Source organism: Penaeus vannamei, chromosome 12 (assembly GCF_042767895.1).
Source record: "Penaeus vannamei isolate JL-2024 chromosome 12, ASM4276789v1, whole genome shotgun sequence".
Taxonomy (NCBI): domain Eukaryota; kingdom Metazoa; phylum Arthropoda; class Malacostraca; order Decapoda; family Penaeidae; genus Penaeus; species Penaeus vannamei.
In genome coordinates, this window is record NC_091560.1 from 27,484,036 (window position 1) to 27,501,535 (window position 17,500).

At 38.2% G+C, this 17,500-nt stretch overlaps 1 protein-coding gene across 10 annotated transcripts in view; it reads right to left on the reverse strand.

Annotated features, from left to right (window-relative positions):
• Positions 1-17,500, reverse strand: part of cic (Putative transcription factor capicua) — a 175,661-nt gene that overhangs the window by 18,654 nt on the left and 139,507 nt on the right. For 6 of the 10 annotated variants that reach the window (XM_070128085.1, XM_070128084.1, XM_070128086.1 and 3 more), the window contains exons 2-13: positions 14,796-17,500; positions 8,952-9,123; positions 8,547-8,756; positions 8,038-8,159; positions 7,334-7,568; positions 5,859-7,071; positions 5,400-5,588; positions 4,938-5,246; positions 4,198-4,345; positions 3,898-4,054; positions 3,320-3,493; positions 1,073-2,025 (exon numbers count right to left, since the gene is read on the reverse strand). The exon at positions 14,796-17,500 is cut by the window's right edge and continues 9 nt beyond it. In XM_070128085.1, coding sequence (XP_069984186.1) covers positions 1,073-2,025; positions 3,320-3,493; positions 3,898-4,054; positions 4,198-4,345; positions 4,938-5,246; positions 5,400-5,588; positions 5,859-7,071; positions 7,334-7,568; positions 8,038-8,159; positions 8,547-8,756; positions 8,952-9,123; positions 14,796-17,418 — 6,505 coding nt within the window. In that variant the 5' untranslated portion in view covers positions 17,419-17,500. The remainder of the gene's footprint in view (positions 1-1,072; positions 2,026-3,319; positions 3,494-3,897; positions 4,055-4,197; positions 4,346-4,937; positions 5,247-5,399; positions 5,589-5,858; positions 7,072-7,333; positions 7,569-8,037; positions 8,160-8,546; positions 8,757-8,951; positions 9,124-14,795) is intronic. The other 4 variants (XM_027372931.2, XM_070128088.1, XM_027372930.2 and 1 more) reach the window with 4 other exon arrangements.

The window sequence follows — 17,500 nt, forward strand, 5'->3', positions numbered from 1 at the left end:
TTCTGTAGAGTGACTCATTTTCATTTCATGAATGAATTACTTATAAAATTGTTACTACAGAATATTTTCATGTTCCATTACAATAAATCTTCTCAACAACTTTCATGCCAATATTACTCCTATTACCACTAAGAATTTACGTGAACATCTAAAGACTTCAGTAAATAAGAAATTAACATAACTGAAGACTAAAAATACTGTAAATAGTGATCTTATCTTGGAAGTCCTTTTGGCTTAAAGAGAGCATGGTTAACTAGAACACAAACTATTGAACATATGAAGAGTATCAATCTTAACCCCCTGGATCTGGATGACGTTGCGATCACGTCAACGAAAAACTTGGGCAGCTACACGGGTGACGTGAACAAAGCGTCAAGAGCAAAGGCTAGGGTGACCAAAAAGACTCGCCACGAGTGCACAAACCTTTTGATGTGTGATTTGACTCATTTGGCGCTTAGAAGGGGGCTTTAGCATTATTCCCATCGATCAATAAATGTGGAATGTAATGTGTGTAAGCACTGACTGGAGGAGCGCAAGCTCCAAGGAGGACGCCATTTCCATGCTGAGCACTGTATTCCTGGTTGCTGTGCCAGCAGCACAGGTTGTATTACATAAAATTGAAAATCAAAAAAAATACATATATATGACACAAATAACCAAATGTTCCATATATTTTCTTTCTTGCACTGAGTTATTTACTACATAGAGAGATGGTATAGAGTCTGTGCAAGGAAAATAAGTAATTACCATCTGTATAACGCAATTCAAAAGACAAATATGGACATTGGAAAATGGCGATAAAGCTAAAAAAAAATTCACAAAATAACTTCTCAAAGGGGAGGCATACAGTCTTGTCACTGCTCATGGGTGTTTGTGTGCGCCCGGCCTATGCGTCGCACACCCGGGATACTGGCCACTTATGTAAACATTACAGCCGGGTCCAGGGGGTTAATAATGATAACCATGTAACTAACTGGAATTTGAAGCAATTCACTTGTCTCATGAAAATAAAACAGCACAACAAACACTCAACTGGATAAAACTTTGAATTCTATTCCACTACTAGACATACCTGCAGGGAGCGTCTGATAAGATGCTTGTGTAAGGGAGACTGCTTGACTAACTCCAAGCTGAGGTCCAACAGTCCCTATTCCTTGTCGTGACCCTGAGATCAACACCATTCCCTGAGCTTGTGAAGCAACTGTAGTTTTCGGTACTCCAGCCATTGTTATGGTTTTGATGACACCCCCTGGATCTGTGGTCGTCACTCCTGTGGACGGAACCATCCTCATTCCTGCTGCGGAAGAGACTGGGGTAACAGTCAACTGTTTAGCAGGGTCTGCTGACACAATTAAGTTACTTCCCAGTATCAGCTTGCCATCTTGAGTGAAAGACGGAACAAGGTATTGCACATGTGTTGGTTGACCAGACCCTGTTGAGACTGCTTTGGTTACACTTGGTTGGCTACCTACTGGGGTTGCTGGGGTTGTTTTCACTACCACATTGGTGACATGCATAGGAGAGTTTCCACCAGGGGCCACTAAAGTACCACCTTTAACACCAGTGTTTAGTAAGGCATAATGGCCTGATGACATTAAAATGGCAGTTTTAGGAATGGTTCCTCCAGATGTGGTGGTTGAACAAGCAGTAGTGGTGATGATCCCAGAGTGATACACCTGCTGACCACTGCTTGGGATAACCTGTGTCCCAGCAGGGAGAGTAACACCTGTTCCAGCAACACCCCCCAAGTTAGTCTTATTGCTGTCACTCTTGCTTGTGCGCAGACTAATTGGTGTGTCAACTAACACAGGTTTCCTCTCCTGGGTGGTGACAGTGAGGTTATGAATAGACTTGATTTGATTGGTCTTCATAACAGTCCGTTGACCTGCTGGTGAAGACACATTGCTGATGATCTTGATATTGGCACCAAGGTTGGCTGAGGACCCTGTGCCTTTTTCATTCTCTTGCTGTAGAATATTGTTTTCTCCAACACTCCTCACCTTTGGGGAAGGTGGCATTGACCTGCTGAATTAAGAAAATTTAGTTCACAGCTGACATTGGTGATTATGTAGATAAACTTGTGCTATCCACAATAGGTTTTGCATGAAGACATGAAGATCATACATCTTTGAAGTTATAATCAGTTATTATTGAAAAGTAAATATTACATAGATATGTTGTAAACACAATCTAAAATCAATAAAGAAAAAAGCATCCTGTCAAAGCACAGTAACTCTAGACAAATTTGTTGTAAACATTCCACTGATTTTTCAAATTTCATCATTGGCTTCTAAGGTCTACTTTACGTTAACAATCCCATTACATAAGAAGGATTTTCTCATAAAATCATTATCTAATTAGCTGTTTTCTATGTTTTTTTTTTCTTTTTTTTTTAATCTAAATCTGTTAATAGTACCTTACAGAACTATGATCACATTAATTATTTATTAAAACTCAAACAATCATGGAAACAAATGAAAGGAAAAAATTGTACTGATAACTAAACCATAACAACAAAGAGAATGACGGCAGGGTAATTCCACAGCGGGAGGGACATGAGGGGAAAAAATAGGAATCACAATTTTATTCTATATAAGGTGGAAATTTATTCACAACACCCCCAGCTTCCTAGAAAGTTGTTCTGAAATAGCCCCATCATTCTTCTTCATGAGAATGCCTTCAAATATGTTATATGTTTTCAAGCCTTACGACCCCTAAAATTAGAGTAATTTTAGCCTTGCAAAACTTCTTAATTTAACATGCTTTTTGGTTCTTTTTCACTTGATTTAATATGCTAGTACTTTATATCTCACAATATATATGAAAACTTACTGAATTCAAGAACTGTGCCAATGGACAAACTGCAATATCAATCACTTAGTTTTACATATGTCCATTTGATGTAACGTCCGTCACACATGTTTCTGATTACCCTCGACATAATGTCTGTTTTATTTTGGTTCCAAATCTTCCCCTCTGTGCAAGGAATGGCCGGGGTTACTATTCACTGGCCAGGTGTGGGATTGAATGCAGGTCTACAAGATTGCTAGTCCAACACGCTAACCGCTGCGCCAGCACAGCTGTATGATAAGCTAAGAATACTTCCTCTTGGCATGAGAATGCCAGTGGCATAAGCAAGCCTATAACACAGTATTAACTGCCAAGAGGTAATACTCTAATAATAAGGGCAACTGAAATAACTTCCAACCCCTCTGAATGTAACATCTCTCACTGTGGAATTGCCCAGCATTATATTCACAGCAGTAAAGTTCAACACTAAAAGGATTCCATTCTACATGTTTCAATAGCACATACACACCTGAAGGCACTGCCTGTTGACTGCAATGAAGATGTAGAAGGCATGTGGAATGTTGGGGTAGAAGGCAAGTGAATAGGCGATGGTTTACCAGCAGCATTAAGCTGATCAGCCCCTAACTGAGCTGAACCTGTTGGGCCATAGAGTGTAACTACTTCCTCTGTTGAAAGAGATGGTCTGCCAAAGAGAAGAAAGACACTGGATTAAATATGTGTTTTGCATTAAGTACTTTCTATACACGCGCACGCGCACACACACACACACAAATATACACACATGTACATATACACACACATGTACATATACACACACATGTACATATACACACACATGTACATATACACACACATGTACATCGACACACACACATGTACATATACACACACATGTACATATATACATACACACACACACACACACACACACACACACACACACACACACACACACACACACACACACACACACACACACACACACACACACACACACACACACACACACACACACACACACAAACACACACTCTCTTTCTCTAATATCAAATTAAATAAAATTATATAAAAATTTTCCTGACTTACCTTCCTTTAATTGGCTTGGGCTTGTACTTTACATCTCCACTACCAGGAGGAGAATAAGGTCTTCGCAACCGCTCACTAACTTCTGTGTCACTCTGAGTTTCAGAATCTGAATCACCTACACGCTCTTTACATGCTAAATCTATCTCACTATTCACATCTGAGGATAAAGAAGAGATCATTTAATCTTTAGACAAAAATATGTCCATAGAAAATAACAGCACACACATATATAAGCATAATCTTATACATATACTATGTAATTAATATTCTCAAACAAACAATGATGACAGATCAACCAACCTGTTTTAACATTTGCTTTATCCCCATTCCCCTCAGGCGCTCCTTCCTCACATATAACCATCTTCGAGTCATCATCCGACACCTCTGAGCCAATGGTATCTCTTCTTGGCCCACTGGCATTTGTACCATGTCCAGGCACTGAAATCTGCTTTGTCACATGAAAATAAAAAGAAAACATATTACAACAAGTATCAAATTAAATCCTGATGGGAAAGATGCATAAATGTTATGAAAATTTGTAATAGTATACATGTAATGACGATTATTAAAAGTGAAAAAAAAAAAAAAATGAATGAGCAGTTCCACATTTATCTTGCATTTCTTATTGAAAGTATGAACAAAGTCAGGAAATTGAGAGAGGAAGAAGAGGAAGAAGAGGAAGAAGAGGAAGAGGAAGAAGAGGAGGAGGAGGAGGGGTAACAGTACAGTATAAAGCAGGAAAAAAGGGTAAACAAAATTAAATATAATCAAAGGTGAATAAGCTAGAATATACAAGGGAGCAAATGTGCAAATATTACAAATTGGGAAAAATGACAAGGGATAACAAGATACTCAAACAAAATCAAAGTTGAACAGACTAGAATATCAAAGGGAATAAATATGCAAATAGGGAAAAAGGCAAGAGAGAACAAGATAATCAGCAAAAGGGAGTACAAAGAGGAACTTTAGGGAACAAGAAGAGGAGAGAGTAAACTGGAGAAGAAAAAAAAATATGGAAAAAAATCAAGATAAAGGCATACCACATTGTTAGTCATAGTGGTTGGTTGTGATATGGTCAGCTGGTTTCCTGATATAGAGCTTGGGATTTTCCGTGCTGTGGATGTGGGTGGATCCTGAGCACCAGGGGTGAGAGGTGCAGAGGTGACATTTGGAGTCAAGGGAGGGCCACTGCTGTTAGGCCCCCCTGGAGTAAGAGGCATTCCTTCTGGTGTTGGTCCTCCTGGGGTATATGGGGGTCCATCCCCCTTGTTAGAACTGGTGGATGACTTGCGTCGATCTTTGCTGCACCATTTCCAGTCGGGATGGGCACGGTAGTGATGCTCTTTAATCTGAAAAATAGAATGTAGTTGAGAATTCATGGAACAATGAATAAAATTAAATTTAAAATGTATTAATAAAAATAAAAGGGCAATTATTGGTTCATCAATAAATTTGTTTTAGTTTCTGACATATAAATACTATAGTTAGGGATGTCAAGTTACCTCAGAGGCAAGGCTGTGATACTTCTGTTTTTCTTCAGGCCCTAGGGCATACCACCATTCTCCTAGGATTTTAGAAACAGTTCTGTTATCTTGGTTAGGGTATCGCTGATGTACTAATGGCCTATGTCGCTTACTGAAGATCATGAACGCATTCATTGGTCTTCGTATGTGCTCCCTCTCACCCTTTCCCTGTAAAGTATGATACATAAGTTTCTGATAAGGTATATATGAGAAACAAATTTTCAAAGATACAGTAAGTAATTGAAGCCAATTAGGAGAACCATATATTTTACTACAGTGTAATAATTTTGAACTTATAGGTTCCTTTTCATAAGGCATTTTTAAAGTAACAATGATACAAAAAAAAAAGGGAGGGAAAAAAAAAAAATCATAATAAAAAATAAAAAATAAGAACATTGCTAATCTAATACATCTTGCAGCATTCACCCCTACACACACCTTTCTTGGACTCTTTGGCTCCTCCTTCCCAGAAAATGATCCCAAGGACTGAGTTCTTCTCTTATTATTCGTACTGGCAGTGTTATCCAGGTCAGTCAGGAAAACATCATCATCATCCGCCGTCATGTCGAAGTCTGTTTCCTGACTGCATGACTCTCTCCGCTCTTGTCCGTCTTCTCTAGTTCTGTTATTCCCAGCAACTCCATCATTCATGCCCTCTGCGATGCCCTTGCCATTAGTTATCACATCTCCATTAGTTGCTGGTTTGACTTCAATCTCGTTTTTTGGCGGCTGCTGATTATTTGAATTCCTGTTAGGTGTAGTAATGAGAGGAACAAGCTGACTCCAGTGATACATGGGTTGGTTTTGTTGTTGATCCCAGGTAACTTCCCTTCCTTCTTCCTCTTTCCCAGATGATGCATCAACCATAACATGATCTGTGGAAGGAAGTGACACATGGCTTCTTGGCTGAGTTATTATAACAGCTCCTGAGCTCGGCCCAGTTAAATATGAGGTTGTCAGTGGCATCACTTCTGTTTTCACAACAGTCCTCTGATTTGGAGTTTCCTCTTTTTTGATACCTATAGTTTCTATTGTAGTCGCCTGATCAGACATATTTATTTTACCTTCTCTAACAGCAGCACTACTGGCGCGCAACAACAGTCCTTCCTGCTCCCCAGAACCTCCCACGTGACCTTCCCCATCATTCCCCGACTTCATGTCTGCAATGTCGGGTTGTTCATTACTAAACCCCAATCTCTCAATTGGCCGAAATCTATTAGAGAGATCCTGGGGCTGGGGTTCAGAATCTGGTTTGGATTCACTGGCAGAGGTGAGAGCTTTCTCTAGGATGACTGCAGATGACTGACCAGCTTCTGAGACAACTGCTTCTCCTGTATCCATAATCTTCTCGTGATGGCCTTGGGATGAGGTTGTGATCACCTGACTGCTTAAGGTGCTCACGTGAGGGTGGATAGTAAGGACACCTCTTCCATCTTGTATAACAGAATCAGGTGCCTGATGCAGTCTCATGCCTGAGGGGCCTGTCATTGCCAAAGTCGCCTGAGGACCCTGAATACTAAGGGCTGAAGATACACCATGGGGCTGACCCACAGGCATGGCATGGCTAGGGGAGGCTCGGATCACACTCGTGCCACCCGTTGCTTGGCTAACTGTTGATGGCAGTTTGGTCACTGGACGAACTAGTTCAGGCCTGCAAGAATAATAAAGAGAATTGAATTTTTTTTGTACTTTAACATTTTTTTTAAGGATTAAGTTCAGGTTTAGCAAACAAATAATCATAATCAACAACACTTGAGGAATTAAATTTATACCATATGTACCCAATGCCTTAGTACATGAATTGGTAAAGTGCCTTTTCTCTTACCAAATTTCTTACATATGACTTAAATACATAAAATTCTCAATCCTTTCCTAGTAAAAGCTAAACAACGAGAAATAAATGATTTACAAACCGAATAATAGGCTGTCTTTGAGGGAGAGCAGGTGCAGGATGTCTACTGACATGGTCGTGCGAGGCCCACTGGCGACCAGTAGGAGATGTAATTGGGGCACCAGGTTGAGAGATGGGCATAAAAACATTTCCTCTGGGACCCACAGTTACAGGACTCTGGATAGCTCTTGGTGATATGGATGTTGGAGAGAAACCGCCCGCTGGGGTTGTAGATCTCGAGGAGTTGCTAAGCGTCACTGAAAATAAAAGATGTGGTTGCAAATTACTTTATCATAATATAGCTGTGAACAATCCACAATAAACAAAATTGAACATCAATATCTAACTTCTCAAGAATTTGTCTTTTTTCACAAATGGCTAAACTTTTTTTTATTTTATCCAACGATATTAACAACTCATTTAATAGGACATGCTTTTATGATTTTCTAATTCAACAGTGATGATTTAAATATTCAGTATTTGACATTATGAAATTTAAGCCAGTGCTAGCTAATGGCTTACACCTACCTGCCATATAAAACATAATACAATGGAAAAACATTAACTGCAATATACAATACCTTCAGTGAATTTGGAGATAAATCAACTATATGCCAACTAGATACATACCATAGCTCAGTTCAGAGGGAAAAAGAAATGGCTGTCAGTACCTAATTGCTCAGCAAATTACAGTATAAAATTAAACCATAAAAGTACATAACTTACTCAGCATGTTTGCAGCCTCAGTTTCATCCTGGGATCTTGGGGCAGTGAGATTAAAGTTTGGAGATGTATCCGAATCACATGACATCTCTTCCCAGTTCCCTTCAACACTCGGAGTGTCTTTCCTATAGTAAAAGAGAGGGTAAGACATCTAGAAAATTCCAAGAAACTCAAATTTCACTTATTTAATTAAATTGAATCTCACATGCAAACAAAATAAATTAATGAATATGATTTGCTCATTTCTTCATATATATGAAATTTATACTTATCCTTTAAATATATCTTTCTGGGTTATCAAATAGTCATCCAAGCAAAAACTAAAGATTTTTTTCCATTTCAGATTAATTAAAATTTCCTTAAAATAAAGATAATTAAATAACAAGAAGATGGCATCCTTTTGATTGTTTATCAATGCTTCATAAGTAGCTTTAACATTTGATATTCCTATTAAACTTTTTAAAGCTGGTACTAACATTGCTATTGACATGCTAAGACCAAGATTAACTTACCCAGCACTGAAGGTAATGGATGAACTTCTAAGCCTTTTGCCATACATAGAAAGATGTCTGGAACAATATCCCTGTCTCTGACTCTCCTTGCTGCATCCATCCTTCCCACAGAGCCGCCGCCACTGCTTTCCATTGAACTTCTTACGAATACCGTTTGGAGTGGTAACAACCTCTCCTTTCTTGTACTTAAGTGGGGTTGCAGTCCCAGATCTAAAATTGGAAAAAAGATAATAAAATTCATGGTTCATTAAGTTTTCTTAAATATATGGCAGACAATTTTCCAAAAGAAGGGTTATCATGAAAGCACCAAAACTTTACTCTTTGGGAGATAAGAGGGAAAGAAATGTAAGGAACAAAACTCTAACGATGGAAGCACCAGTTTCTTAAGAATATTATGACCTGTACCTTGGTGTAACTGGAGTTGACCTTGGTGTGGTGGTCCCAATACTGCCATGCTCAATCAGGCTTGAGGTAGACCCACGGCTATGCATAGAGGCCCTTTTGGGATCCCCCATGTATTTACTACCCAAAGCACCTGGAGTCAGGGACAGCGACCTGTGGTTACCACTATAGTGACCTGAAAAATTAATTTCAGAATTAGATGTACAAACTCTTTGACTTCTTAATAATGCTGCTATTCAAACCCATATCAAATCCTTCAACTGCTATACAAAATGCTTTGTAACCAGTTTATCTTCATATTTCTCCTTTCATACTTTAAAACAGATAGTGCTGCACAAAATACCAATACCAATACTAATAACGCCCAATAAGAAATTATTTACAATATCAATAATAGCAACAATAATAATAGTAATAGTAATAGTAATAGCAATAAAATAAAATAATAATACCAACGACAACAATAATCATAATGAAAATTAATAACAATAACAATGATAAAAATCATGAAAAAAATTATGATAATATTGATACCAACAACAATAAAACTAACAATGACAATAACAATAATGATAATGATAATATTAATGATAATGACAATGATAATGATGATAATAAATGATAATGATGACAATAGCAAAATATAAAACAATAATAATAATAATAATAATAATAATAATAATGATAACAACAACAATACTTTACATTCCTATACCAGACAGATTTTTGGATAACTTTCTATGGCCAATATTTAGATGCTATGATGCAATACAGTTCCCACATCATAAAAATTAACTCCCTTGAAAATCATAACTACAAAATACATACAACACAAACTGTGCATACAAGAACAAGTGCATGTAGATACAGACGGACACTCACACATTCCTAATTATATAACAATAATAGTCGCCACAGTGGTAGTTATAAAAAGTTGAACAAGCAATAAAAATTATATCAGAGATATCAAATACAGTAATAACAACAATTATCATCAATAACAAAGAGTATTCTACAAATTTAAAAAATAATATGACATATCCCACCCCATAACAAAGAAAGCAATAATTACAATGCAGCAACAAAAATAGCAGCTAACAATAGAGGCATGGTGAAAAAATGTTAAAATCTCAAATGATCCCAGATCCCTGCCCATGTTTTGGTCCAGAATTCCAACCTGATCAGTTATTTCATGGGTATTTTCTCCTCTTTTTTCTTTTTTTCTTCTTCTTGTCCCCTAAACACTGGGTATGCTCTAAGAAAAGACTCACTCACTCACTCTCTCATCTTTAATCAAATTACTCCTAACTTAACCATCATCACAGAGATAAATGAGAAAGACAACGATAATATTAATAACAATTAAAAGTAATAACAGTATCAATACTAACACTAACAACAACAACAGCAACGTTAATAGCAGCAATAGAAAGAACCACAAAAATAACAACATTAATGAAATGAATAAACAGAAAAAATAAACAAAACAATAACAACAACAATAATAATAATAACAGTAAGAACAACAATAAGTAAAAAAACAAAAAAAATCATTAATAGCCACATCAATAAATTGGCTAACATTCACAATGGCACACGCTCACAAAATGTGTATCTGTCTAATGTAACAAAGCAACAAGAACAACTATGACAGTGAAAATTATGATTTGAAAATGAGAAATCAAATGCAAATATTGCTTTGAAAATATACTACTGTAACTTGAAATACTAAGAAAATATGAAAGGAAGGAACCTACAACAATAAGTAATCAAATACATAATCAAATGCGAAGACAGTAATGAAAAAAAAATAATAATCATAATGGAAAATAACAAACACAGCACAAAAAACAAAAAAGTTTCTAATATATACTAACCAAAGCAAAAGGAATAAAACAATTTTAAAACAATAAAGGGAACATTGGCCAATCATACAGTCAAACACATGCACACATAAACTCATGTACTCACTCTCTTTCTCATTCTTTATCATTCTCATTTTCTTTGTATATACATATACCAAAATGATATATAAAATTGAAGTTTCATATATTCCAGATTGTGATGACTTTGTTAAATCAATGCAACATAAAATTGCCAACAACAAAACAAAAACAAATTACTTTTTGATCATTATCATAATAATGATTATAAAAAAAAATGATAACAATAAATACCTGTACATATATAGTTATAATATATGCAATTGCATACATGGGCTGTACAGATATGTAAAGAAATAAACATGCACACACAAGTATACACCCACACACACATAAGCATATACAAAAATCACTCACAGAACACATACATCCATTGACTCGTTTCCTCTTACACTTGTTCAAACAAAATGCATCACACACACACACATTCACACACATGCACTAAAACAAACATTATTAAAAATTATCACAAGAAGAATCTTTTTAAAGTGAGAAACTACATTATTGATCACTTGAACATTTCAAAACCATGAAAATGGCATGTTAATCTATCCAACAGTGGGGTAACATGCGCCCTAGAATTTTCTTGAATTCTGAATGTGTCCTATCATTCATCATCTATTTTTTCTGGTACAGTCCACTCCATTTCCTTCTGCACTACTTAGTATTGCCAAAATGTCAATCACCAGTTCTGACTCATTGTACCCTGTACTAATATTTGCATGTATTGTAGATATTAGAGTTGAAACTAACATTTAACACTTGACAACACTGAATGGTGAACTTATAAGCTGAAGGGGACTTACATTAGAACTATTTCAATATTATTACTAAAACATGTTAAGGTTAAAAAATATAAGAAAGGCAGTGATGGATATGTGTGTTTATGATACTTTGTTAATTCTGCACTGTTTTGACGACATTTGATATTTAACTTAAGTGTAACACAGACCAAAATAAAGATCCAAACAAAAAACTACACAAATGTAGACAGGTAAATAGACAGATAACCAACACAATGACAGACAGTATCAATATTAATAGCACCAGAAAACTCCAAGAATAGGGGAACTTAGGTGAGGTCATGTGGGCCTACTATTCAGCTTGGTGGCTGAGTACTTGTAGAGCCATCTATGTCTGCATACAATCCACAAAACAAAACTATAAGCAGACATCGCATGTTCCTGGCTGTAATGGGTTAGCCCTTAAAGCTCACTAGCCACAATGTGTATGTAGTCCTATTCTCCACAAACATGCACAAGGTATCAAAACAGTAACAAATGAGTCCTGACTATATTCAGACATCCTTTTTGCTTACAAATTGCTTCTGATGTTACACTGGGTCTCCATTACCCTAAAATCCTAATCAACACAATCTTAGCTTGCTGCATTGTGCACCCACAGTCCATGATCATGCCTGAGCTGTCAAATCTGATATGCTGTCATATTACACCTTTTTCCTATGAATGAAATAGACTAAAGTATGTAGTTTCTAATAAGTCATTAGTTACGGTTTGATGAATATTCTCCAGAACTGAACCACCAAAGGTGTCAGTGCAGGTAAAAACACAGTTAAAAAAGAAAGAACACAGAAAATCCAAAAGCTATTTACGTAGTAAAAACATATCAACTGATCTTTTAAACTTACCATGAGTTAGATAAGTTACAATCTCTAAAGGCAATCTATTCCAAAGCCTACAAATAGCAGTAAAAAAGATGTAGACAATCATCTTGCATTAAATGTCACTGAATCAAGGTTCAGAGAACTTCTGATAACTCTTGCAGGTCCATAAAAATCAGGTAAAACCTTAGAGGAGACATGAATTATCCTACCATTTTGTATAAGCCTGAAAGAGCCCAAATATCTCTACAATGCCCAAAGTCCAAATTTAAGTCAGATGACAAAGTTTTATGGAATTAAAAGAATGATCAAGTAGGTCTTGTCTTAAGTGTGACTCTGTGAAACACATCTTTTCCAGTGAGTAAAATCATGCTTTTGAAATATGACTAAAATTTGCAAAGGTAAAATGTGAAAAATCTGGCATCATTTGTGCAGGAGAGCCTCTCATTTGGTATATTTGCATTTGGGGACTTATCCACTTGTTACCATACATTGTATTTGGCAACCAGAGGAAAGACAATAAAGAAAAGATGATGATGATTTGGTAACCACATTATCAACAATATTGAATATAAGGCACTTTTCCCTTTAACCTTCTCCAAATACAGTAGATGATCTCATAGAAAATGTAGTACATCAATATGTAGCAGTCGCTTACAGCCTGTGCTGATGAGTGGTACAAGTATAGGGGAGATAGGGAGCCAGCCAGTAACTGATGATGATATGAACAAAAGTAAACATAAAAGTGAAAAGAATATTGCAAGAAAAGCAGTCCACAATGCAGTAACAAAGATGATTGAATACTGGTGCTTGGAGATTAACTGTCAGTGATCTCTCTCTCATAATCATCAAATGGTGGACTAAGATTAAACAAACTTTATGTTTGCTTCCCTTGATTTCCTATCATGATAACTGAGTGATACGGAAAAAAAAAAAAAAAAAAAATCTTGCTAAATAAGCTGAATTGTCTAAAGACATTGCTTTCCAATGCACCAATTAGATCATATTAGTTGAATTATATACATTTGGCAAGCTTTCTCAGTGCAAATTACTCAATAAATGTCAGGCTTTACTATAATTCAGGAAAAGACATATAGTTGTATGGAGTTTTAGATCATATCATGCTACTCCCTAAACATGTATAAGGAAAGAGCATCAACCCAAAGATGCTAGGAGGGCATATAAATATGCCATGTCGTACAAATATTTTACTTTATAAATTTCAATAATACATTAATGGCCCCACATGTGCTTAGTCACCAGTGTCAATTACAATTACTAGGCTTATTTGACATCATCTGTTTACCCTTTTACTTCAATTTTCAGAAAGAAAAGTTTAATCTCCTTTACTATTAGTATTGTTCATGACATATGAACAATAATAATGTTAATAATAATAACAATAACAACAATAGTATTAGATTTTTTTTTATCAAGGAATGAGATAAACAGGAAAGGCCAGGTAGGCCTCCTAATTTGAAGTCATCAATGTGCAAACAATATAAATGAAACAAAATTTCATTGGACAATGGATATACAAGTGCTGAGGAGTTTATGCTGGATCATATAGTCAATCCATATTCAAACTTGTATGTAGGTAATCAATACATTTTGACATAAAATTAAAATGGAAAGATCAGTATTCATATTCATTACTTGGTCATCTATTGATACATTTGCTAATCATATGATGTATTCTCTGGAAACTATAGCACATTTTACCAGACTGTATCTTTGTCAACTAATATGAAAATGAGTACTGCTCTTAGAAATTAACTTAACCATGATTTCTTTTGTAAATAATCTATTTCATGTGACAAAAGCAAGATTACTGGGCTAATGTGTATTTTTATTAAAGCAAAGTAGAATTTAAAGAACCATTTTTTAAATACTCTCAGTTTCCCCTCTTATATCCTTATTCACTTTTACTCTCCCATCCAAAATGACAATCCAGATGTCCATTTCATATAGCCCCTTTACAACAAACAAACAAATACACACAAAACAAACCAATTCCACTCCAACAATCTGCCACCAAAATAAACTCTTACTCCATCCAAATCTCACATTCACGCACACATATATACAGCACATATGTTATATCTATGAGAAATGCTGACTTTCACACACTAACATACAGATCCTTGCAACAACCATACATACACATGCATGTATATCCAAAGGCCTACCCACACATAATTTTCTTGCAAACTATCAAGGTGTTATCTTACTGAACCATCTAAATAATATCTGCCATTCTTTACAAAAAACCTTCAGACATACCTGTTTCTGAAGGAAATGTAATATCCTCTCTTCCAAGGTCATCATCACTGTCATATTCATCATGTCTTCTCCTCAACTCTTCAGACCCAGAGCTCAGACCAGCAGACCCTGACTGTCCACTGAGTGGTGTCATGGCTACACTGCCTGGTGGTGTTACATGATTGGGAGGTGTAATGGTACCATAGTTAGTTGGTACAATGGAATAAGGAGGTCCAGCAGGCACTAGATGCTGGGATGGGGTTTCCTGGTAGCTTGGTGGGAGATAACCACCAGGCTTGTGAGAAGGATATTGATGGGGTCCTGTGGATAAGACAGATGATTGTCCATGGGGCTCAAGGTCCTCCCACCATGGAGGCTGTAGCAACCGTAGATGTGGCCGTAACAGCCAATGGTTATTGGTAACAGCTGAGCCCTGACTGCCTGGCTCCCCACTGATTCTCACCAGGTACTGAAAAGTTGGTGAACCTTGACGTTCATACACAACACCTTCTGAGAACATTTGTTGTTCCTTATCCAAACGTACCACAACACGTGCTCCTTCCACTAGCTGTTTCCCTGATGGAACTGCATCACTTATAACATCAAATTTTCCAGTGGTAAAAACATTGCTGTACAAGATATCACTAGCTGGATCAGCATCAATCCTCACTATAAGATCACATCCATTTTTAACACTCCTAATCACTGCAGGATAGTAGTGCGGGCCACGTTTGGCAAGAACTCTATGCCCTTTCCACTCACTCAAGTCAACAGGTGCTCGAGCTACACCCTGCTGTGAAGACCACATCTCTGGGGTCCTAGGCACTTCACCACCTTCTCTTGTATCCCCAGAAACATGGTGCGAGGACAGAGTGACCTGAGCTGCAGCATCAACAACACTTTTAAAGCCTGTGTATTGCTTTGGCTGAGAGAACTCCACCTTTGCACCTGGTGACTGTGACATATGGTCGTTGGTGCCTTGAGAGCCACTAGTTTGGGCATGTGCAACTGGTGGCACTAAATGTGGCAGGTGGACCTGATGATGACCTCCAGCTCCCATTTGGTGCTGGATTTGTTGGGGCTGCTGTGAAGAATGCTGATGATGATGGGTCTGCTGAACCTGCTGCTGTTGCTGTTGATGTTGCTGCTGCTGCTGTTGATGTTGTTGCTGCTGCTGTTGATGTTGTTGTGGCTGCTGCTGCTGTTGGTGCTGCTGCTGCTGATGTTGCTGCTGCTGCTGATGTTGCTGCTGCTGCTGTTGCTGCTGATGCTGATGCTGTTGTTGTTGATGCTGTTGTTGATGCTGTTGTTGATGCTGTTGTTGCTGATGTTGTTGTTGCTGATGTTGTTGTTGCTGCTGCTGTTGTTGTTGCTGATGATGATGAGGTTGCTGCTGAGGTGCTGGTGCTGGTGGTTGCTGGTGCTGATGTTGTTGATGAACTGGATGCTGGTGCTGTTGATGATGTGACTGCTGATGCTGAATTTGCTGATGATGAGAATGTTGCTGATGGTGAAGATGATGCTGTGCCTGTTGCAACTTTTGTCTCTGTTGTTGTTGATGAAGTTGCAACTGTTGTGGAGAGGCATGAGAACCTTGTGGATACTGTGGAATTGTAACTAGTGTAGTCTGGTGTGGATTCAATATATGCGTTGACACAGTGGCAGTGTTTGTTGGAGGAGGGGCTTGTGTGGCAGGTGCAAGTTTCAACTGACTGGTAACTTGGGGGAGTGGTTGCTGTCGATGTACAGTCATCATTTGTGGAGTTACTACATTATGAGCTGGCATAGTGTGCACAGTAACGGTGTTAGTTGAACTACTAGTCATGTTCAATGGTTGACTGTCGCCCAGGTTCTCTTCACATTTTTGCTTCTCATGCCCACTGCTATCTCCACCACCACTAACATACCCATTTCCACCCAGATCAGTGCCAGTTGTATTGACTCGGAGATCTTGTGGCTTGTTCTCCAATATACTTGCAACTGCTGTTGGCACTGTTACTAAAGGGTTTTGCAAAGTTACACTGACTGATGAACTTTCCACAACTGTAGGCAAGACACCCCTCACATCAGCTACTGTTGATGCAGTTGAAGCTGGATTGCTTCTGGGGCCCAATACTGGCCTTGGGCCCTCATGCATATCCTCCAGCTCTGACGGAAGAAACTTTCGCTTCTTGGGCAGTTTACATACATCGTGGACTGGCTGCTTCTCCTCCTTTGCAGCAGCTGAGGCGGAAGTCGTCCCAGCAGAGGAAGCCGTAACTGTGGCATCCCGGCTAGATTGCGCAACACCGACCCGCTGGCCACGGTTTACTGTGGCGGCAGGCATGGCAGAGTCGGTGATGCTGCCCTGGTTACTCACCACAGCGTCATCCCCAGGAGCCGCAGAAGGAGAGCCACCCTCAGTTCGGGTAACCGTGTCATTGCCTCCACTAGACAAGGCATCTTTCCGAACTCTTACTGACCCACTGCCATCATCTCCCTTCTTTCCATGGGATACGTTGCTCCCTGATGATGTGTTTGGCAAGGGAGGTGGGTTGGCAGGTTCACCCTCCTTACGAGAGCTGGGTTTTGACCCACGGCCAGAGCTGCTTGAAGCTTTGGATTCTGCAGTCCGCTTGGCTCTATTGCCCCCACGCCTATTCATCCTGATGGTCAGCCATAGTTATGATGCTCAGGACCACTGGCTGCTCACCAGAGCACCAGGCAACCGTCATAGCAGCTATGGT